Here is a 24,882-nt window from a genome sequence, read left to right on the forward strand (position 1 = left end):
ATATGACATTTACTTTATTTTTTTTTTAAACTTGTTGTTCTTTTTGTTATTGTAGTTATGTATGTATATTTCGAATTTCAAACACATTCGGATCACTTATTCAAATAATAACATTTACTTTTAAATATATATGTATATGTATAATATAATTGTATGTATATTTTTTATTTCATTTTGTTTTTCTCTGATTACAACATAATATCTAGATTTTTATGAATGAATCTTGAAGGTTTTTTAAAACTTTCTTTCTTTTACTTAACTTAATTGCAAGTATAACATACTTAAGGATTCATCTTAAAAAGTACTTTGTCCTCACTTGTGTGATGCAACCATAGAAGAAGAAAAAGTGGAAGAATAAATGAAAAGGAAAGGGAGTATAATAGAAGGGGGCGCAATTAAAAGATACACATTCGCAGCAAATATGTTTAGTAATTTTTGTTTTTATTGTGCAACGACTTTTGTAAAAATTAGAGGAGCGAAAAAAGGCATCTCTACAATATTGTTATCGTCTTATGATGGCTTCTTGTTGGTTGGTTTAAAACTCGGCTCTCCGGTTGTTTTTAAGCGTTTGTTTTTATTGCACGCGCATCATTTTCTTTTATTTATTTTTGTTTTATTTATTTGCATCGTGCGCATAACGAAATTTACAACTTGACATCATTTTTTAGTTCATTATAACAAAATAGCGAAAAAAAACTATTTAAAAATTAAAAACAATTTAATATTAGTTTAATTGAAAAACAAACGACTAATAATTCTCCTCCTCACTCGACGAATAGAGCGAGTTACGGCCAGTCGTGACTACATGTCGTACCATTGATGTGATGTTATGGACGTTGTTTCGTTGAGACGAGCGATTTCCTCATGGAGCCCATGGCCTAACCAGAGCAAGTGAATTTTCCTATAGCGCTCTGTACAGAGGGTTAGCGGATTGCCTCGTCTGAGACCTGCATCTGTTTCGCCGTATTCATCCAAGTAGGGTGGTTGAATGAAGCAGCCTTTGTTGCGACCCAGGTAGACAATCTGGCAATCACGGATACGCAGAAAAACGCCTATTTCCGCACCACAGAAATGAGCGTGATAGGTGCATGCGCCAACTATTCGAGTTGGCTCGAGCTCGGGCTGGCAGCAGTATGACTGACCGCATAGGATATCACCACAGATGAGACACATGGTGGGAGTTTTCATCTCTTCGCGTTCGTTGTTGGGACACGTGAGCTCCGATACACTGTTTATCAGATCGCTATAATCGTCGGGAAGTGCTACCAAGCTGGGCACAGGAAGCGTACACGGTACCAAAGGTAACACTGTAGTCGTTGTGTATTTTTCGAGTTCGGGATGTGAAGCAAAAAGCTCTGCAATAACGGCCGATGGTCGCTTACTGTCAAAATAACTCTCAACAGCTGTATTTAGACCTAGATAGCTGCACATATTGACAAAAGTGTCACTGTCGGGCTCTAGGAACTCATCCGTGAATTCTACATCTGTAACGAAATGGAAGAACAGACAGGCGCTGCGCAAGAATTGCTTGCTTTCCGTGCGCATGTGTTCCAGCAGGGATCGGATGTTGCGCTGTGAGATTTCTTGTGTGGGATTATTTCGCTGTCGCAGGTTGAAGCGCTGGTAGAAGTTTTTCAAATCTTCAAAGACCTCTGTACTTAAGTTCTGCGATGTTGATGCTGAAGTTGACGCTGATGCTGATGCTGATGCTGATGAACAAGCTGCAACTTCATCTTCTTTTGACTCCTGCTCCTCTTCATCAATATCCATGAAGGTCTGATCCTCTTCATTGAAGAGCAAAAGAGCTTTGACCAAATTTGCAATAAAGAGAAGCTGCAACACGTAGAATTCAAAGAAACTACCGCATGTGATGACTTTTTTGCCGTCATAGGCGAACATCATACTTGGTACTGATAAGATCACAGATAAGAGCATCTCAAAACAGTTCCACTGCAGCACTGGTGTGCCTTTTTGTGTGAACAATGTTTCGAGAATTTTTCGAACAGGGTTGAGAATATTATTTAAGTCCTCAGCATCGACGTTGCCTGCACGAAGACAGCTTGCACGTATCAGCCCACTCAAGCAACTGCTATGACGAATGGACATCTCACTCTTAAAAGGCTTCGAAGTGGCTCGCAAGTATACTTCCAGAGCCTGGATGGTATAACTGCAAGTGTGCCACAACTTTGGTAACTCCTCATTTTTGTTTAGGTCAAACGGGGTATGGGCAAACTTTCTCAAGCTCTCAGTAAAACGATCAGCAAAGGAAGCCCATTCCTTTGTTATTTCCAAAGATTGTTGGGGAGCACAGAGCTTTTTGAAATCATCTACCGTAACCATTTTTCCAGTCAGAATTTCTTCCAAATTTGGATACATAAACCAGTCGGAATCTTTTGGGGTATCTTCATCGGTGCTTGCACTTGGAGAAGAAGGTGCTGGCACTGTTGTCACGATTTCAGTAAAAGCAGTCATAACATCGACCCACTTGTCTAAGGGAACCACCTCCTCGCCAGTGTGTATCACAGGACTGACAGAAAATTTGGAGATTGGAGCTGTCAAAGGAAGAACAGCATTGCTGACACACCTGCAGTAAGGACATTGGAAGTCCGAATTGTTTCTGAGAAGGAAGTATCCTTGACGATTGCGAGTTGGACGACGCATTTCCTTGGACTCCTCATTCGAATAGTACTCATTCCAACAAGTGTCGTGCATCACATGACCGCAACTACTTGTGTAAATTGAATTAGGAGCGTCACCAGTTGGTGGGAGCACCTTACTCTTTTGAATATAAGCCGAATAAACTAGACACGGTCCATCCTTAGTCACAGTGCAGTCCTCAAAGCACAGAATGCACTTGAAAGTTTTGTCCACAGGTTGTTGATGACGCCTATCAACACCCAAACAAGCCAATGACCTATATGCTACAGCTCCTTCTTCTAATTCAAAACGATCGCGATCCGTTTGCCAGTCCATCGATGACTCATCGTCGTCCTTAACACCTTCGAGTTTTTCGAACATTTCTGCATTTGATTTCATGAAATTTCGTTGAGCATTCATCATTTGGGCGAGAATCTTCGATCGACGCTGAGCAGCTAAGCGGGAGCGTTCTTCTTTTTCCTGCTTCTCAGCCTCAGCTGCGGTCATTGGTTCGATACCCTCATCTTCGTCGGCAGGAGTTTCCATTGCTTCCTCGGTAGTGGATTCTTTTGGTTGGAGTTCTTTGAATTTTTTCAATGTCCACAAGATGAAGTCACGATGTGATTCAACCTATAAAAAAAAGATACAAACAAATTTAAAGCATTCAGAGAACAGGAAAATAAAATAAATTTAAAATTACCCTAGCGCTGTGGGATAGCTTCTCAAGTGACGGCAGAATATCGAATTTCTGCGATCTTTCGAAAAATTGTAGGAAGGGATAGTTTCCGGATGCTTCTTCTTGCAGAGCATATCCTATCAAGTGAAGAACCTGCAAGAAAAACATAATCGCTTAGTTTCACATAACACGCTAAAAAAGTGTGTAAGCTTTTACTTTTTGAAGATGATTATCTGTGAAACTGGATGACTTGAGATCTAGAGCACGATTGAAAACTGTTGAAATAATGGTCATCATAACATCACACTGAAGAAGGTTCGCAATTGAGCTAAAAATTAAATTATTCTCTTAGTAAAATTTTCATAAAAATCAATCATCTTAAAAATGTGTACTTACACAAATCCATCAGTAAGCTTAGGCAATTGTGGCGGTGGACAGCAAACCAGCAATTCTTTTGCCTTCCTGCGTGCTCTTTGATTCTCCTCTGATTTCGATTTCTCCTCTTTGGTGTAATGATAAAAGTACATGTTGTAATCGTCGTAGAATTCATCCTTCAATACGTAAACTCCCTTCGAATCGGTCTTCATTGGTTTCTTGAAATCGGCTAATACGTCAGTTACATGTTCTAAAATTATCTCATTATTAGAATCTAACAGAGCTCTGTTTAGCTCTGAGTGTGAATATGACTTAATGCACAACAATTGGATTATTTCCTTCTTTATGCGGTCAGCATCGGTTACATTCGCAATGCCTGGCACGTATCGCTCGCCAATAATCACAATCAGCATCTCTAAAAATTCATCAATCATCGATAGCTGCCGAATGAAGTCATCGTCTGCGGCGCTAGTGTTGTTTGACTCATAGTCAGCTTGTATCCATTCTAGAAGATTGAATTTATTTAGCAAATGAATTAAGTATTGATTGCTTTCAATGAGGGCTGCTCCGATCTGTAGGCCGACGATGTCACGGTCGAGCATTTCCGAACGACAACGCACATTGCGATAGAAGTACAACTGATGCAATAGGGAATATCCATTGCGGCGCCACATTCCCGAGTTTACCTGAGCAATCATGGCCTGAGTACAGAGAATGGGTTCCATGATTTCCTCCGGTGTACGACCTCCTGTTGTGAAGGCATTGTCGAAAGTTATTCCGTATTTGCCCAAATGCAGATAGATGCCCGCATAGAATCGTGACAAAGGTAGGTGAATTGAGACAGGGCGGGAAGACACGTCGTACATCATGCATTTGGCGACGTGATCGTTGACGGATTGCTCCTCAATTTTGCTGGTGTTAAGATTAAACCCGTTGTTCATCAAATGACGCATTGTCATCTGATAGACCTTAAGTAAAATCTCCCGATCGCTGGCGCACCAATCCAGAACCAAAGAAATAGTGTTGGCCAGCTTGATGTGCAAATTGAAAGCACACTCCCACTCCGGCTCGTAGTCCATGTGCTGGCCGGTCTGACGGGTTACCGACTCCATACCCTGCATCACATTCAACAGGCGCAAAAGGACCTTCACACCCTCGAGGAAGCCCTCTCGGAGCTCTGGAGTCCACACTTCCGGCTTGAAGCTCAAAATGTACCGCATATCATACAGAATGTAAGCGGCACGCTTAAACTGTCCCGAAATCGCCATATTTCTGGCAAAGTGGAGAGTCTTGTTCTGCACATACATGTCTATTGATTCGTGATAGAACGTATGGAGCAGCTTGTGGAAGATACCCTCGACGGCAATAAGATAATGGGCAATACTGGGCACCGTAAAAAGCTGAACACTCAATGATACAATCGAAAACGAGTGATCATGATCATCGCGGATGAAATCTTGCACAATAGTCGCATAGTGTCGGGAGAACTCCTGAGCAAGTGCCATTTTATTATCGTATTCCATCAACATGCCCGATATGAGCAGCCTGTGCCAGCAACTGCGCGCAGTCTTCCACAGTTTGACATCGTACTCGAGGATGTGACCGATGTTGTAAGTGGTAGTTTTGTCGCTTATCACAGTGGCAAAGATCGCTCGGAAGGTCATGTGTTTCATAAGGAACTCCTGGAACCACGTCAGCAGTTGTATGGCGAATTGTTGGCACGAAACTGCCCTTCTATGTAGAACCGATACTCGCAACGATTGATTGGCCCTGCTGTTGCTCGTGGTGGCTCCAATCTGCACTGACTGCTTCTCGATTGACTCCTTTAGCTGACGGCATGCGGCGAATGACTCACAACGAACGACTGCTCGACCTTCTCGATCTATACTCGCTACAATGTCCATTGCATCCTTTTGCCTACACTTCACAATCTTAGTCAGAGTTTGAATAACCTGACCGAAAGTATGACTCTCGTCATTGTAAAGGACTGTGCAGAAAATACGATCGTCTTCGTTGCCGTCGTCCAGACACTCCAGACTAGCAATCGACTCGATTTCGAATATATTCATGCAGAACTGAATAATCGCACGAAAGGCGATGTCACAGCGACCTTTTATGGCGTCTGTTATTATTGGACTCTCAGCTGGAAGTCCTTTGTTTCTCTAAAAAAAAAAATGAGAAAAAAGTACGTAAGTAAGGAATTATTTTTTTAGAAAGAGAGTTTTTTTTTCTTACATAATGTTCATCACAGTAATGATCCTTCTTCCAAGCTTCCTCGTCACCGCAATCACAACATCCACCACCTCCAGATGTGGACATTTTGTACTTGTGGTACCTGTGGGGGGATTGCTTGAAGCAGTTAACACACAGCACACATGTGAGATCCATGCCACATTCGCGACAACAGTAAGTCGGTTCACCATTTTTGAAAACTTTGCCACAAACTGCAGCGGTGTTACCTTCCTTCTGTAGTTTATCCAAAATGGTTTCCGGATTATCACCTAGTATGAATTCGAGCAGGACGTCAATGATACCCGCTTTGGCACCAGCTTCGTTGAATGAACATCGCACTGAAATTGAGAGTAGATTTTTTTTTTGTTTTAAACTTGAATAAAACTTGACTTTGTTAAAAAAAAAAATACAAATTAGAAACAATGAATATTATTAAATATGGAAAAGTCTTTATGTGATGAGCGAATTGTTCAAATAATGAAAATAAGATTAAGCTTAATTTTACATAAGACCTACTAAACGAAAGATAGATTTGGTTAAACGCATGAACTATTTATGAATGCTAAAGCCAAAGATTATCCTAGTAGAATGTGTTTTTTAAAGCAGGATGAATTTTTAATTATTCGATGGATGAAGATGAGTTTTTTAAACGATTAAGTGTTCAGATTTTCAAAACTCTTAGAGTAGCAACTTTTGGATCTGAGGGTTCTTGTGAAGCCCCTGTCAGTGCAAGATAAAATTTTTAATCCTTATGCAACTCACTACTAATTTTATGGTTTTAGGTGGGGTATAATGTTTACCGACGTCTTTGATCACCTCTAAAAACATTACATTGAAAGGATATTTGAAAGCCTACCCCAAAGAGTAAATACTAATGGAACAGATAGGGTTAAAGTGCATGATGCAGTCATAATAACTATCCTTGTGGAGTATTATCACTGTCGGACAAAAAAGGAGCAGAAAAGTCATGGAAATAAAAGTGACCTTACAAACTTATGGATATTTTGAAAGAAGTTAAAATAAATAGATACATTTCACGAATGAAGGAGGATTAATAAAATATATAAATAAACAATAACAATTAATACTACGTATTTATTTTTATCTTTAAACGTGCATATTGTAAAATTGCATATTTTAATTGCATGCGAAACCTAGTACCTCTTATGTATGCACATATTTGGTTAAATGGTGATTACAAAAAACACTTTTCCTGTATTCCCATTTAAAATTATTTTGCTAATTTAAAAACAAAGTATTGTGAGTCATTTTTAATTATAAAAACAAATTGAGAAAAGAAATCAATACAGTTATCGTTTTTCTACACATTCCTTATTTTTCTTAAGAGTTATCACTTTAAATGTTGTTACACTCCGTGTCACTTGATAAAATCTTTTTTTATCTTATCAAATAAAAAAGTCTGAGCATTTTATAAATGGTCAATCAAAGTCTCTAACATTAAAGATATTTGAGAAATTAGCTCGGACTCAAAAGATAAGCTTGTCCAATTATTTTCAAGTCAAAAGAGTTTTTTTAAAGAGTTTAACTTTGTACTAGTGAATAATTAGTTAAAGTGTTCTGAACATTTAACGAGTTTAGTTGATGGGTTGGCGCATAAGTCCAAAATTTCTACAACCAAATTTTAGCAAAAATTCAGTTTTTTTTTTAACTTTCGTTATTAGTCGTAATGTGGATATGTTTTAAATATTTTATTGATCTCATCTGGATCAGATCAGAAATGGTTGAGAGTTGTAAGTCACTAGGCCACTATTTTTGGCAATCCTATGAACAATTATCAATTTCCAACAATTGGCCAGTTTATATTTTTAAAATCTGTGAAGATTTTCTCAATCAGGTTGATAAAGCAGGAGAATGAAATTTAAACACAACTGACTGTTCCGTGATGGTTAGTGCGTTGGACTGCCATGCAAGGGGTCTTGGGTTCAAACCCTGCCTGTGCCACCTTAATTAAAAAAAAAAAATTATTTTCGCGGGTACTGCCTCTTGCGAGGAATTGACAAATCCTTCAAGAGTAATTCTTGTCATGAAAATGTGCTTTCTCAAACTAGCCGTTCGGATTCGGCCTAAAATTGTAGGTCCCTTCCATTCCTGACAACAGTACTCGCACACAGGAATGGTTGAGAGTTGTAAGTCACTAGGCGCTGGTTCACAACGGACTGTCCACCCCATTTGATTTTTTGACTGTTCATTTTCACCTAAACTATCCTCGCATTTATTTTTTTAAGCTTTCAAATGTGCTTAGAAATACTTGAGAAATCCAATCATAAAAATTCTATTCAGATTTCAGCCAGCAAGAATGAAATATTCCGTTTATGTTTCTGAGAATGCTGAAATCACCGAGATCTTATAAATATAAATATAAATATAAATATAAATATAAATATAAATATAAATATAAATATAAATATAAACAGGCCAAATACTTATGTTACGTTACGTTACAAAGCGAAAAAATCAAAACGTAAGTGCAGGGTGGGCCATCTGGTATATTATTTTTAGATCTTTTCTTTTGACAACTAGTTCCTGATCGAAATCTTGACAAATACTCGGAATCATCGAAGTAAATGTTTTGCAGACCAAACAATGCAATTTTTTAAAAAGAACTATTGGAATAATTAAAGCAATTGCAAACATTTTGAGAATAATTCACCAAAATGATCTCACCATCGATTTCAACATTTCACGCTCTAGCCTAAGGACAATTTTGCACAAATATTTATATGATTCAGCAAATGAAGGAGAACAAACCTACCGCTTTGTTTTTGGCAGGCGGTTCTGTTTATAAACAAAATTGCCACATGTGCCACAATGAGTGACATTTGTTTTGGTATAATTGCACCATTTTTGAACAAAGTTTTGGTTAACGATGGGAGTTATAGACTGAAATTAAACACGATTTGGACGATCTACGGTTCATGTAGGATGACAATCGAATCATTAACGAAATTTTGGAAAATTGGAGTGTCAGAAAGAAATTCAGCTTAATAATGTTGCACAATACCCGTGCTTTGTTGGAAAATCCATCAATAGTATAGTAGGATTTTACACGAATAACAAAAACAATATCCGCAGTATGAATACTACCGATAAAAGTTAAAGTAGAATCTCACTATGGATGTTTTTTTCACATCTATACGAGTCTCGAATGGATCTTATGTGATTTCGTCCTTAAATGTTGGTACGATTAATATTGCATTCGTATTTCGATGGCAGTGTTCGTTCAGTAGTTGTACATTTGGAATCATTTGTTTTCCATTGGCGAAAAAAAATCAATCTGATACTGTTGATATTATTTAGTTTTGTTAATGAAAATGGACTTACTGGGCTTATTTTGCAACTAAAGGTTTATCTCAGTTTACGTTAAATAAACTTTTTAGTGTTTCCACCTCACAAGAAGATTTAAAAATGATTAAGTTTGACAGCACTTTCTAAAATACAAATGGTGTTTGAATGTTTTGTATGAATTGCTATTGAGATAGATTGATTCGTGTTAAACAATAAAGAGCTGAATAGTTCAGCAACATATAAGAATACGCTACCTACTACATGTGCAATTTTGTTTAATTTGATTAAAAGAAAACTATATTTTTTGTACACAAACATGCAATTAAACAGACAATAATGCATTATCTGTAAAACCAACTTCTCCATACAGGGTTTTCTTCACAAATTTTGACTCGAATATGATCCCCCACCGGAATCGAGTCAAATCAAGCTCATTTCTGCTCGATTCAGTAATATAAAGAATTGAGACGAGTTTCAAGCTCGCTTCAATACCACCTGTTAATGTAGTAGTCTACGAACTAACCCCTTCTTAAAGTTTTTATTTTATGACAAAGTTTCAATTGTTAAATGAACTATTTTATAGAATCTCAATTTCCAGATGTTTTCTTACCCTTCTTCTTGAGAATTGTCCATTTTATAAGATTTTGTTAGTTTTTGCTGAATTTAATTTTAACTTTTGATTTTTACAAAACTTGCTTCTATTTGGGTGTGTTTTTTTATTATTATTCCGACAGATCTTCTTAAAGCTGTGGCAATTTTTAAATACTAAAATCTGGCTACTGCCGAAGCGTTTTCTTTTCAATTTTTATTTTTTACAAAAAACTCCCATATTATACAAATAATAACAAAAAAGTTAATTCCTAGCATAATACTGCTAACTATGCTGCGGGCTTAAAAGGCCTGCCATTTGGTTGAGTTAACGTTTTGTGAAATGAATTGTATAATTTTTTATGAGAAATGTATTACAAAATTAAGTTAAAATTCATTAACCATTTTGGTGAATCAAATTATTTCAATTTTTTTGGTGAACTTAATTTAAAATCATTGTGAATTTTACTTTTATAAAAGAAAATACACAAATCATAATTGTTTTCCAAATAGTTCTAAGATCAGTAAATCTTTTAAACGGTTTGTTCACATAATTTAATAAATTTATATTTGTTGCTAATTTTTTGCATCTTTGAATAATAACTTCTTAAAAATTTTGTACGAGTTCACGATTATTTTATTACACAGTATTTAACGAAATGAATTAAAAGGGAGCTCATGCAAACTTTTATTTAACACAATTTGTAAACTTAAGGGCCTTCCACATGAGAGCGAAAAACGAATGAACGAATGGACAAACAAACGTGATTTTACACATTAAAAAAAGTCAATGCCAAACAAAAAAACATATTTAAATTATAAGAAACCAATTGACACTAATGTTAGGACAACAAAATTTGCATTTTGTTCTCTAAAACAAGAAAATTTTGTAAAAATAATTTGGTAGTAACGAATTGCAGTGTGGTTGCTACGGCCGGTCAAACTCTTTTCGCGTTCCACATACCATCCACACTGCAATGAATAAATTGTTCGCGCTCAACTTAACCCCAAAATTATACTACTCTTGTTTGTTAAAAAGGTAATAATAAATTGACAATGGGCGCATACATAAAGCTAAAGACTACGTGTCAAAATTCTACTAGCTTTGTGAATGCAAAATTGAACTACCAAGCTAGTCAATCTTGAACTGTCATATTGATGACAAATACAAATATATAAAATAAGATACACTTGTGTTTTCAGAACTTTAAATAGTTTGTTTGTGAAACGTCAAAACCAATGTGCAAGATGCTTTATGGCTGAATCACAAACACACTTCAGCTTCGGCTTCGTCTGCGTTACGGTGGGCCTGCTTTGAGGCTGCTTTGAATGGCATTTCTATTATTTCATCCCTCCAAAGAGCAAATAGTTTGTTTGCTGACATTTTTTAACAGCCGTTGAGCTGTCAGACAAAGCAAATGTTCAGATAATGGAACTAGAGCTTCTGTTTGGGTTACATTACGTTCTTTTCCTTACGATTGTCAAACGAAACGTGACGTCGAAGCTCCATTGTGATATCATGCAATGAATTCCTATGGCTGAACTCGTAAACGTCAGGTGAAGCGTGTTTGTGATTCAGCCATTATTGCTTTATCACTTTGCGTGAGTACCATTCTTTTTCTTCACAAAACTTGACCCATTCACAATAAACAATAGTACTCTACCGATCAGATCCAGAACTATTTTTGTTTTTAATTATTTAAATAGGTCTTTAAAAAAGGATAATGCATTGACTTAGTATTTTTGCATTAATAACAAATTGATCAGAATCGATCAATTATTGCGAGGATAATACAAATTAATCAATTAGGTATGTGATGAAAGATGATATGTTATTTTGTACGTAACATGAGTATGACAAAACAAATGAAAAAATGCGATAGAGCTTGATTAATAAACAAATTACAACACAAAATCGACAATATAGGTACATAATACTTACGGCTTTCCCTAGTGGAGTCTGAAATGCAAACAAAACGTACATATAAATATATATAAAAGGAAAACAAAAAAATACAAAACAAGAAAATACAAAATACAAAAGGAATTGTTTTTGGGAGAGAGCGCGGGCGGTGTCCTATTTCAGAGACTCATTTCGATTGCTTAAGATTTTCAACAAAATTTCATAATTTACTCGTATGTTCAAACATAGGCCTATAAATTTTGAGTGCGAAATTATCCAAGTTTTAAAGGTAAACTCGAATAAGTTATTCAAGGTAAGGTAAAAATGTGCCTTTATAGAAATACCTAAAAAAAAAAACAAGCCATTCGGTTCACTAAAGCTAATCAAATCGATCTAGTTAAAATTATTTTGAATATTTTATAAATATGCAGGCAGACATTTAAATGAAAATACCTATATTTTTGTATAGACTTGTAAATAAAAATGCAACAAGGGTCGTTGGCAGTAGAAACAATAATGATGGTAAATGAATTAATTAAACAAGTTTGTGAGATCATTTGTAATGAAATGATGCAATTTTATTAACTTATTACATCATAATTGCAATGAATGAATGAATCTCGATGTAATAATAATATTTTTCTTTTCATGTTTTGTGGTTCTGTTTTTAACCAGTTTTTTTTTCTTCTTGTGTAAGCAAATGAATTGATCGTTCAATAATTGCGTTGACGCATTTATTCAGAAGCAAGTATCAGAATTATATAATTTTCGTGTGTTTAAAAAATTAAAACCACAATAAGATTGCGTGAACTTACGCAAGTAGTCTTTAAAACTTAGTAGTTAAATTGGAAAGTTAGACATTATTTGACATTTCAAGGTCTCTACGTACATTCGGGATACCTTCCTTTTCATCAAAGGAATGAGCAAATTCATCGACTTCAAATAAATTTAGTTTTGCTAGATTAAATTTTGAGATGTTCAAATGGTAGACATGTGCATTCAAGAGGACACAAGCGTCCACAGGTTTTTCTCAAAACCAACCTCTGTCTCTCACCTCCCCGTGGTGAACATCGGGTGTCTAGTACCTCACTGGACATTGGGTTCTAACCCCAGTGGAAAGTTTTTGGGGCAGCAAACGAGAGAGGTGGGGAGAGGTGTTTCCACTAACGCCCCTCTCCTTATCCAGACGGCAGCGGACTAATTCCCGAGATGGAATCAACGGTGGCGTCTACAGTTCCAGTAAGGTTGAACTACTTAGTGAACACCTTATAGGGCTTCTTCGACTTATTCGGAGCCCAGGCCTATAAGGAGCGGTTTTATCCGGCTCCCGATCCTTGGAGTTACACTTAGGATCTGGCACTCCAGGATGGGGGTTGTGCGTCGGGGTGACTTCCTGGCCACGTAAAAGCTTTCATAGTTGCGAAGCACCAACAAGCATCGGATACGGACGGATTTACTGTTGACAACCAACGCAAACGAATAAAGGACAACGAACTTCGGATATGCACGTGGAATGTTAGGTCCCTTAACAGACCACGTGCTGCCGAAGAATTAGCGGAGGCCCTAGACCGCTATAAAGCAGATATCACCGCCATCCAGGAAATACGATGGGATGGGCCGGGCAAAAAGAGGATGAAAAACTGCGATATTTACTATGGTGACTGCTACCACGAAAACCAACAGCGCTTATTTGGATGCGGCTTCGTCATTGGAGCCAGACTGAGGCAAGAAGTCTTGAGCTATAGGTGCATCAATGAGCGCCTCATGACCATACGCATCAAGGCTAAATTCAGCCTCATAGATTTTGCTGCGGGGCGAAACGTCACGGTAGCCAGTACGCGTTTTCCACACCTCAACATCCACAAAGGAACTTGGACTTCTCCAGATCAATCTACCGTCAACCAGATTAACCATATTGCGAACGACGCCAGACACGCTTCCAGCATCATGGATGTACGAACTTTCCGAGGAGCTAACATCGACTCGGACCACTTCCTCGTTGTAGCCAAGGTAGATTTCCAGACCCTCCAGACTCTCGAAGTTCTCTGCCACCAACACAATGTATCGAAAACCAGTGGCAACATTGCCAATATGCAATCAGAGAAGCCGCCTCTGATGTGCTAGGGTTCAAACAGCCACCAACAAGGAACCCCTGGTTTGATGAGGAATGTCGGCAGGCAAATGCAGCCAAACAAGAAGCACGCAAAGCGGCGCTGCATAAAAGGACGAGAGCTGCTCGTGAGCTCTATGAGCAGAAGAGGCGAGAGGAACGCCGACTTCTCAGAAGGAAAAAGAGATGGCATGAGAAGCTCGCGGTCGAAGATGTTGAGAGGTATAAAAGCAGAAATGAGGTTCGAAAGTTTTATGAACAGGTGAAACGAAATTCACAGGTACATAAGCCTAGAAGCGAAGGATGCAAAGACGAAAGTGGAAACATCATAGTGGAACCGCAGTCAATGCTGAGGATATGGTAGGACCACTTCTGCAGACTGTTTAACGGCTACGACGAACTGAATTCCGCTGTCAGGCACGATGATCCATTCAACAAAGACGACGAAAACCAACAATCCCGTCCTCCCGACTTAGACGAAGTAAAGATTGCCATATATAAGTTGAAGTCTAATAAAGCCGCTGGAGCAGATGGCTTGAATGCCGAGCTCTTTAAAGCAGCTGGAGATAAGTTGGTTAGGAGCATGCACCAACTTATCTGTAAGATATGGTCGGAAGAAAGCATGCCCGATGAATGGAACCTCAGTATTGTTTGCCCGATCCTGAAAAAAGGGGACCCTCTTAACTGCATCAACTATAGAGGAATCAGTCTACTTAACATCGCCTATAAAATCTTCTCTGCCGTAATATGTGAGCGTCTAAAGCCCATCGTCAACAACGTGATAGGTCCTTATCAGTGTGGTTTAAGACCAGGAAAGTCCACAGTTGATCAAATATTCACATTACGGCAGATCCTGGAAAAAACCCAAGAACACCAAATTGACACACACCATCATTTCATCGATTTCAAGGTCGCATATGACAGCATCTACAGGGACGTGCTGTATAGATCCATGTCCAGTCTTGGCATCCCCGCCAAACTCGTCCGTTTGTGCAGGATGACCATGGAGAATTCAAGCTGCTCCATAAAGGTTGGAAACAACTTAACAGAACCTTTCGATGTCAAAAAAGGTTTTAGACAAGGTGATGCGCAGTCATGTGATTTTTTAACATTGTGCATGAAAGAATAGTGCAGAGCTCACACGTCAACACTAGAGGCACTTTCTTTCAAACGTCTGTCCAATTACTGGCATATGCTGATGACATTGACATAATCGGAAGAACTCAGCGTGATGTCAATGGGGCTTTTGTGAGTATTGAGGCAGAAGCGGCGAAAATGGGTTTAACGGTTAATGAGGGCAAAACAAAGTACATGCTGTCGTCAAGAAAGGACATACAACACCGACGTCTTGGTCAAATTGTCACAATCGACAGACGTAACTTTGAGGTAGTCAAGGAGGTAGTCAAGGGCTTCGTCTACCTAGGCTCCGCTGTAAACGCAGAAAACAACACCAGCGCTGAGATCAAACGCAGAATAACTCTTGTTAACCGCTGTTTCTTTGGACTAAGAAAGCAATTAAATGGTAAAGTCCTCTCTCAAGGGACCAAAGTGTTGCTATATAAGACAGGCAGTCCAGAAGCATGGAATATCATAAAAGCGGATGAAAGCACCTTGGGTCGATTCGAGAGAAAAGTTCTTCGTGTGATCTACGGTCCCGTATGCATCGAAGGGGAGTGGAGGAGAAGATGGAACGACGAGCTGTACGGGCTGTACAGCGACGTAGAGTTAGCCAGAAGGGTAAAAGTCCGACTTAGATAGCTGGGTCACGTAGAGCGCATGGAAACCAATGCTCCGGCCCGGAAAGTCTTCGAATTCGCACCCACAGGACAGCGCAGTAGAGGAAGACCGCGGATCAGGTGGCGCGCACAAGTGGAAGGTGACCTCACCCAACTTGGAGCGCGAAACTGGAGACATCTAGCTAGGGACCGAGCTAGATGGAGAAGTTTGTTGGGTGAGGCCCTAGTTCACACAGGACTGTAGCACCACCTTAAGTAAGTAAGTAAGAATCGGTTTATTTTGACCAATTTGTTCTGTCAGATTCCTGGGATGCGTCCACTCGAAAAATCCCATTCGTGTCCGTCTGTCGATAATTTTAAAAATTTAACAAAGGATTAATAACAACATTTTGTGCAAGATATAAAAAAGTTTAAAGCCAATATCTTTGTGTGGCCTCATAATACTTGAGTTAAAAACCAATGCTTAAAAGTGGTTTGTTGTTTTTGTAGGTTTTCGAGTTTTGTAAACAAACATTTTATTTTTCTAAATACTTTAACTTAAAGTTAACAACAATAATTTTCATAGAATACAAAAATTGAAGTAAATACCTTCATTTATTCTTATTGCTTCATTCATTTATTCCCAAACTACAGTTTTTACCCAATTTTGGTAATTTTTTTTGCAAAAAAGACTGTTATTTCGATTTTCTAAAAATTTTAACAGATTTTAAAAAAGATAAATTTTAATACCAACAAATATTTTGGAGGCAAAATCATTTTCTGTTCGCGATATATTTGAGGTCACTAATAGAGCCTATTTTCAACACCATCAATATTTTTTTTTAAGTTTTTTGACTTTTAAAAATGTTGCACTTTTTTAAAAATTGCTATAAAAACAACACCCACTCAAGTCCTTTTTTCTTTTAATGTTATTATTTTTGAGGTAAAATCAATTTGAAGTCGATATCTCCTCTGATTCTTGAGATATTACTGACGAAAAAATGTATACCAAATGGACTTACGGACTATCAAACGTACGGAAGGACATATGGACACAAAGAGGTACGAACTTACCTACACACGCACATACAGACATTTCTCTAACAACCTTTTATTTAGATTTTAGGAAATCTGAAACATAGAAAAGTGTCAATATTGTCAATTTGACAAATCGGACTGATTACAATAACTTCCTATGGCAAGTTAATAAGTTGAATTATTTTACCAATGGAAAATCCTATTGTATGCAATATTGCAATGTGACAGAACATGGGGCTTAAATTGAGAGACATTTAATTTCACATTATTGTATTGTCTTCCCCAAGTACAAATTACTCCAAATACACCATATCATTGAATATAACAAATTAAAAAAATAAATTAAATCACCATCTTAAGAATTGCACACATACAGTACTGTGCAAAACATTTGCAACTAGAACCTCAAACTTTTTTCATTAAAAAAAAAATTGTTTAGAAAATCCAACAGGCAAATTCTTTCTTTAGTTTTCTAAACTTTTTTGATATTACGTTATAATTGTTGGAAAAAAAATTAACACTCTTCACTTAAACAAAAAATAAATCACTAAATACTTTAATAGTTGGTAAAATTGCTGTGCAAAACATTTGCAACTTAGACCTTACATCTAAATTTCAAACTATTTTATTACTTCAAGACAATTAAATGTTAATATTTAATCACGCACCCTTTATTTTTTAGAACGGCAGTATATCTTCTGAGCATCGAAGCTATAGGGTTATTAATAACCGTTTTTGGAATTCCAGCGAAGAATTAACTTTTATTCTAAAAAATGTTGCTCCCAATTCTTCTATTCACAATTTCATACAGGTTCTCTATTGGGTTTTAGTCTGGGGATTGAGCTGGCCATGGTAAAACCTCAACCTTTTTTTCTGCAATCCAGTTTGTGGCCAACTTCGGCTTGTGTTTGAGATCATTGTCGTGTTGGAACGTCTATTTTCCAATGGGCATAAGGCAGCATGGTGTTACAAAGGATGTCTACATAGTCTTCAGACTTTATTATATGCTTTTCTAATTTGCCAAATTCCTTGACCAGAAAAGCAGCCCAAGACCAAAATTAAACCACCTACATGTTTGAACGTCCCTTTAGCGTATTTTTGATTTATTCTCTCACGCCGCCTTGGAACAAAATCTTAATACTATTAGTTGGAACTCTTTGTTAGATATATCTTCGCCCTCTATGCAGGTAGACTTTTTTACTGAAAAAACTAATGAACTTTATTATAGTCATGTGCCCCTAATAGCAAACCGTGGATAACGAGAAGTATTCTCTCTCTCAATAAAAAAAGAGATTTATTCTTCAAACGCTGGAAATTATTTCGCATTGACAGTTTTTATGTAAATTATTCCAAACTGCGAAACAAAATTATTCGGGAGATGCGCAAGGCCAAAGCTCAGACATATTCAACACGTTTCAATGCCGTATTGGGAAGCAAAGAGATTTGGAAGAATCTGAAAAACATAGGAATTGGTAAATTCGATAACAAATCTACAGATTTGCTTGACATAAATGCCCTAAACTTATCTTTCGTCTTTAGCACGCCAGGCACTTCGCATTTTCCAGACCGGGTTAATTCATCGGAGAATAATTTATCAAATGCTAGGCCTAATAAACCCCTTTTCAACTTCTCTCCCATTACCCCGGAGGATGTAGTTAAGGCCCTTCTATTGATAAAATCTAACGCTGTAGGACTTATGATGCACCCTAAGTTTTTAAAAATTGTTCTCCCTACCTTGCTACCATTCATCACACTCATTTTTAACTCCATTTTAAGAACACGTGAGTTTCCTTCTCTATGGAAAAAAGCAAAGGTTATTCCTATACAAAAAAATTCCAAAGGAGATGAGTTTAGACCTATATCTATATTGCCTTTTTTGTCGAAAGTTTTTGAGAGAATACTTCAAAAGCAAATAAACGAGTTTCTAACACGGTTTGACTTATTGACCTCAAGACAATCCGGCTTTCGAAAGAAAAATAGCTGCTTGACTGCCTTGTTAAGTGTTTCTGAGGATATTAGAAAAGCAGTTGATATTCACAACGTTACTTTTCTAATTCTTTTCGATTTCTCTAAGGCCTTCGATATGGTAAATCACAACATTCTTTACCTTAAGCTCTCAACTTATTTCAATTCTTCCTCCTCTGCAGTCGATCTAATGTTTTCTTATTTAACAGAACGTGAACAGACGGTTGAACATAATCAACAAAAATCGATCTTCTTACCTGTTGCGAATGGTGTTCCACAAGGGTCAATACTAAGCCCCTTGTTCTTTTCAATGTATGTGAACGAGTTGCCTAGTATTGTAAAAAAATGTTCCAATGGCATGTATGCCGACGACACTCAGCTGTACTTAAGTTGTCCCTTAGGGATGATTGAACACTACGTTGCATGTATTAATGAAGATTTAAAAAGAATCGATCAATAGAAAATTGCTTGCTACTTAACCCGATAAAATCGAAATGCATCGTCATCGCTAGAAATATGATGGATGTGTCATGTTTTCCTCAAGTTGCTCTCGACAAAGCTGTAAACCTCGGTGTTTTGTTCAATATGACCCTGACTTGGGAGGACCATATCAATAGAACTGTGGGTAAGTGTTATAGTGTCCTTCGTATGCTTTGGCCATCTCAATATTTAATTCCACTAAAAATCAGAGTTCTTCACTTACGATTGCGAAATTTTCTGCAAACTTGACTTCGAAAGCAAAAGAAAACTTAGTGTCGTCTTTAACTGTGCTGTTCGTTATGTTTATGGACTTAGACGTTTTTTTGAATATCCAATTACGTGATTCAATTTCTCGGAATGACATTTACAAATTTTCTCAAATATCGAACTTTAACTTTTTTCTCTGATATTCTTCAAACCCGACAACCTGAATACCTTTATAATGAGATAAGATTCCTAAACTCAAATCGTTCCGCTCAAGTTTTGGTAACGCGTTTTTGTTGTGCGACATCTGAACGCCAGTTTTTTTGGAAACTCCTCACGAATGTGGAATTCGTTACCCAGTGAAATGAATTAAAACTGTACCTTAGCAATTAATTACAATTAAAACAATTAATAATACATTTTTTAAATTCATCTTTTTATAAAATTGTAAACGGTGATTTTTTAAGAGCTTGAGAACTTTAAAAAAAAAACGCATAAAATTTGCAAAATCTCATGGATTCTTTATTTGAAACGTTAGATTGGTCCATGACATTTACTTTTTGAAGATAATTTCATTCAAATGTTGACCGCGGCTGCGTCTTAGGTGGTCCATTCGGAAAGTTCAATTTTGGGTAACTTTTTCGAAAATTTCGGCCGGAATAGCCCGAATTTCTTCGGAAATGTTGTCTTCCATAGCTGGAATAGTTCCTGGCTTATTTGTGTAGACTTTAGACTTGACGTAGCCCCACAAAAAATAGTCTAAAGGCGTCAAATCGCATGATCTTGGTGGCCAACTTACCGGTCCTTTCCTTGAGATGAATTGTTCTCCGAAGTTTTCCCTCAAAATGGCCATAGAATCGCGAGCTGTGTGGCATGTAGCGCCATCTTGTTGAAACCACATGTCAACCAAGTTCAGTTCTTCCATTTTTGGCAACAAAAAGTTTGTTAGCATTGAACGATAGCGATCGCCATTCACCGTAACGTTGCGTCCAACAGCATCTTTGAAAAAATACGGTCCAATGATTCCACCAGCGTACAAACCACACCAAACAGTATATTTTTTGGGATGCATGGGCAGTTCTTGAACGGCTTCTGGTTGCTCTTCACTCCAAATGCGGCAATTTCGCTTATTTACGTAGCCATTCAACCAGAAATGAGCCTCATCGCTGAACAAAATTTGTCGATAAAAAAGCGGATTTTCTGCCAACTTTTCTAGGGCCCATTCACTGAAAATTCGACGTTGTGGCAGATCGTTCGGCTTCAGTTGTTGCACGAGCTGTATTTTATACGGTTTTACACCAAGATCTTTGCGTAAAATCTTCCATGTGGTCGAATAACACAAACCCAATTGCTGCGAACGACATTTCACGGTCTTCAGCAACACTCTCAGAAACAGACGCAATATTCTCTTCTGTACGCACTGTACGCATTCGTGTGGTTGGTTTAATGTCCAATAAAGTAAACTGAGTGCGAAACTTGGTCACAATCGCATTAATTGTTTGCTCACTTGGTCGATTATGTAGACCAAAAATCGGACGTAAAGCGCGAAACACATTTCGAACCCAACACTGATTTTGGTAATAAAATTCAATGATTTGCAAGCGTTGCTCGTTAGTAAGTCTATTCATGATGAAATGTCAAAGCATACTGAGCATCTTTCTCTTTGACACCATGTCTGAAATCCCGCGTGATCTGTCAAATACTAATGCATGAAAATCCTTACCTCAAAAAAATCACCCTTTATAAGTACCTATTCTTATTAATATTTTCGTTATTATTATTCTCTTTCTTTCTTTTTGTAATTTGATATTTATTGTGATACAAAATGCCGTAGCTGCTGTACACTTTAAATAAGAATTTATGTTCTTACCATATAAGCTAATCATGATTAATAAAATACTAAAAAATACTAAATACATACGAATGTTCGTTTTTTTAAAAAGCGGTGACAGTTGCAAATGTTTTGCACAGTACTGTATGTATGTATGTATGTTGGTATATACCTGAAACTTTATTTATAGGTAATAAAATAATTTAAGACTTTCCAGTGTTAAAAAAATGGAAAAGCACACAAAGCAGCAACAATAAACAAAACACACGAAAGGAAAAATAATGTAGACGAACGGTCGTAAAAATTCAAAATGACTTTCATTTATTTCACGAATGGAAAAATAAAAATTCGTTGACCTCCCCATCAGTTTCTGAATTGTTGCATGGAAAATCCAAAGAAAAATCAGACAAAATTGTCGAAATACAAAGCAAAATCAAGGAATACAAAATTAATGTGGTGGAAAATAATATAATCGAATAAAATTAAAACAATGTATGCTTCTCTACAATTTTTGATTTTAATTAAAAGTTAAAGGTTCTTAGTCACGAGGAAATTTGAAACATTTAAATTTTGCAACCCACAAATAATGTTTCAAGCTAAACAAGTTTTTCAAATATAATAAATAATCATATCAGAAAATTGTAGATTTTGAAAATCAAATTGTTCCATTACTTAATTAAAGCTGAACTAACAACTTTATAAAATTAATGCAAACAAAAAAAATATCTATAAATATTTTCAATGTGAGTCGGTTGTGGCAGCGCAATACGTTGCAATATACACATGTATATGGCTTTGGCTTTAACAACTGGCCCGGCACAAAAGCAATGATTATGACGTCATTTCCAATTTAATCATACTCTCATACTTAGGTGAGATTGTTTTGTCAAGTTGCTTTTGTTTTTGCATTGCGAATGAATGTGAGTGAATCTATTTCCGTTGCCGGAACATCCTCGACAAAAGCTTGCGTGCATTTCAATAAAACAAAGGTAATTGTCTTTGAAAAAGCCTATCCAAGGAGATATGTTGTAGTAATTAAGAGATAAAATGTGAACGCACAATGCTTTACATTCATGCGCACAATTCCTGCACTGAACTCTTAGAAGGAGGAAGAATTAATAAGGAATTGACTGCAACGACATCTCCTTCAAAAAGATATTGAGGGAGATAAAACCGGGACCAAACGCCTTCAAGGAAATAAACCCCCTCATTGGTAGGAGAAAACCACTGCCCGAAGTCATGGTGAGCAACATCATCGAGCTAACTTCAACGAATGACAAAGTGGAAGCTTTTGCCAAACACTTTGAACAGAGTTTCACTCCAAAACCAGCAACGGACCAAGCCTTCCTCAACGAAGTAGAAACCTCCATCCAGTTGATTCAGCAGCCAAACATTGAAGTTCAATTTGACAACAACTGCAAAGCCGATGAACCAGCAAATACCCATAAATTCTGCAATGCTGAGGAGATAGCTGAGATCATTAACAACTTGAAGCCGAAGAAGTCAACTGGAATGGACGGGATTCCCAACTATATCCTGAAAAGACTTCCTCAAGTTTTTTTTGATAATCTTGACTATTATCATAAATAACTGCATCAACAACGGCTACTTTCCAAATAAGTGGAAGACAGCCAAAGTAGTGGCAATCCCGAAGAAAGGCAGTACCAATATGATCTCCAACTACAGGCCTGTCTCACTCCTCAACAACATCAGCAAAATTCTGGAAGGAGTCATTTTAAGGAGACTGAAGAAATTCTGCAACGAGCATAGCATCATCCCCGACATGCAGTTTGGATTCCGACAGGCTCACTCAACGATCCATTCACTTCTAAAGTTTCAGTCTGACGTCACCTCTGCTCTCAAAAGCCACCGAGCCACAGTTGGATGCTTTCTGGATGTCAAGAAAGCTTTCGACAGCGTATAGTAAACATTTTGTTTTCTTTTCTTTCTTTCAGAAACTTCTTCGTAGAAATGGATAGTTGCTAGTCAACAATTAGAGACGTAAAGGCTGGAATCGCCCAAGGATCGAAACTTGGACCGTTCCTCTACAGCCTGATGACATCTCACCAGCCAGTGCCAACGGATTGTGAGAACCTGCTGTTTGCGGATGACTCACTCACCTATTCGTCCTCCATGTTTCTCACGATCGCAGCCCGAAGAGTAGAAGCACACATAAGCAGACTTTACGAGTACTACCAGAAGTGGGGAATAAGTATAAATACCTCCAAATCGGAATTGGTATGCTTCCGGAGACCTGTCACCAACAATAGCCGCTGTAGATCGGCGGCAGTGTCCCGAAAACTTGTTCGGACGTTCCCAGATGGATCAAGGATTAAAGCCAAGAAGAACGCCAAATACCTGGGAATACACTTCAATGAGCTGATGCGCTTCAACCCTCACTCTAAGGCTGTAATAACAAAAGCCAACATCGCACTTCATCGAGTTCGTCCTCTCTTGAAGAAGAAAACTGGATTAAGTAAACCAACGAAAATGTTGATATATACAAACAACTGCTAAGACCGGTTATCACCTACGGTTTTCCGATATGGTTCACCATATCAAAAACTGCAATAGAAAGACTTAATGTCTTCGAGAGGAAGATACTAAGGATATGCACCGATCTACAATTCGACCGTCAACGACAGAAACACTATAGTAATAGTAGAGTCTACGAAGAAGCTGAAATCAAGCCACTTGACCAATTCCTTGCACAGGCAGCAAGGAAGATAATCACCAAAGTCGCCAGCCACCCTAACCAATTAATGAGAAGGATGGCCAATCAGGAACGACACCCGGACCCCAGATACCTTTGTGGTATGGATATCTTGGACAAACTCCCCACTGACGACGACGTCTCCTTCTATACTGGCCTGGGGTCAGCATACTACCGCGGCTGAACACCGCCACACCCAACCAACCTCCATCAGGATAACCGGGACTGAACAACCCGAGATGAACCTCACCAACGACACTTTTTTTTTTAGCCATCGACTTCATGTTAAACACATGTTAAATTTTGAATTTCATCAATGTATAAAGTTAGGCCCCTTTGTGCCAACAAATATTTTAGTTAAAGTTATTGTTAAATATTATTTATGTTAGAATTAAACCAAATGTATTTAAATTTTTATGGTTCAATAAATTAAAATGTAAAAAAAAAAATTGACTGGTTAAGAAAAAGGCTTACTGTTTGTTTTTATCCTTTTTCGTTATCGACTTTAAGAATACCAAGCATCCCAACGCGATTAGGCTAATGCGTAATAAGGTCACAACATAAGAGGTAGAGCTTTTACATAGGTATAAAGTCTGTATGTGTGATCAGAAGTTTTACCAAGAGGTCTTAATCAAAAATTACAACAAAATGGAATCCTACAACCCCGATCAATTATGAATTAAAATCGTAGAGCAGGATTCCTCTGTATTTTTGAAAAATTTGACGAATTTTGATATTCTACGCTTTTTCGTCGGTCCGCCTTGAAACTTTATACTACAAAAAAATAGATTTGCCTTGTCGTTCCGAATTCCAGTAAGAAAAAATGTATTTTATTGTAATCAATTATCCTCAATTTTAATTTGTTTTATTTAATTTCTTATTTAAATTAATTTACGCTACAATGTCATTACCCGTGTTTTTTTGGCACTCTATAAATAGTATAATATTAAATTCCCAAGAAAACGCATCGGCAGTAGCCAGATTTTTGTATTTAAAAATTGGTACAACTGAAAGAAGACCTGTCAAATAAAGGGGGTCCCAAAATTAACGCAAGATTTGAATTTGCCGCCATTTGTGCAGTGAAGTGTTGGCAACCCTGAAAAAAAAGC

General features: G+C 37.4%; 1 protein-coding gene across 7 annotated transcripts in view; it reads right to left on the reverse strand.

Annotated features, from left to right (window-relative positions):
• Nucleotides 1-420: 420 nt before the first annotated feature.
• Nucleotides 421-24,882, reverse strand: part of LOC129948456 (E3 ubiquitin-protein ligase UBR1) — a 39,462-nt gene continuing 15,000 nt past the window's right edge. For 6 of the 7 annotated variants that reach the window (XM_056059465.1, XM_056059462.1, XM_056059463.1 and 3 more), the window contains exons 3-8: nt 11,757-11,774; nt 5,924-6,258; nt 3,710-5,850; nt 3,530-3,641; nt 3,338-3,466; nt 421-3,267 (exon numbers count right to left, since the gene is read on the reverse strand). In XM_056059465.1, the coding sequence (XP_055915440.1) occupies nt 802-3,267; nt 3,338-3,466; nt 3,530-3,641; nt 3,710-5,850; nt 5,924-6,258; nt 11,757-11,774 (5,201 nt within the window). In that variant the 3' untranslated portion in view covers nt 421-801. The remainder of the gene's footprint in view (nt 3,268-3,337; nt 3,467-3,529; nt 3,642-3,709; nt 5,851-5,923; nt 6,259-11,756; nt 11,775-24,882) is intronic. The other variant, XM_056059466.1, reaches the window with a different exon arrangement.

The sequence above is a fragment of the Eupeodes corollae genome, chromosome 2 (genome assembly GCF_945859685.1).
Source record: "Eupeodes corollae chromosome 2, idEupCoro1.1, whole genome shotgun sequence".
NCBI classification, from domain to species: domain Eukaryota; kingdom Metazoa; phylum Arthropoda; class Insecta; order Diptera; family Syrphidae; genus Eupeodes; species Eupeodes corollae.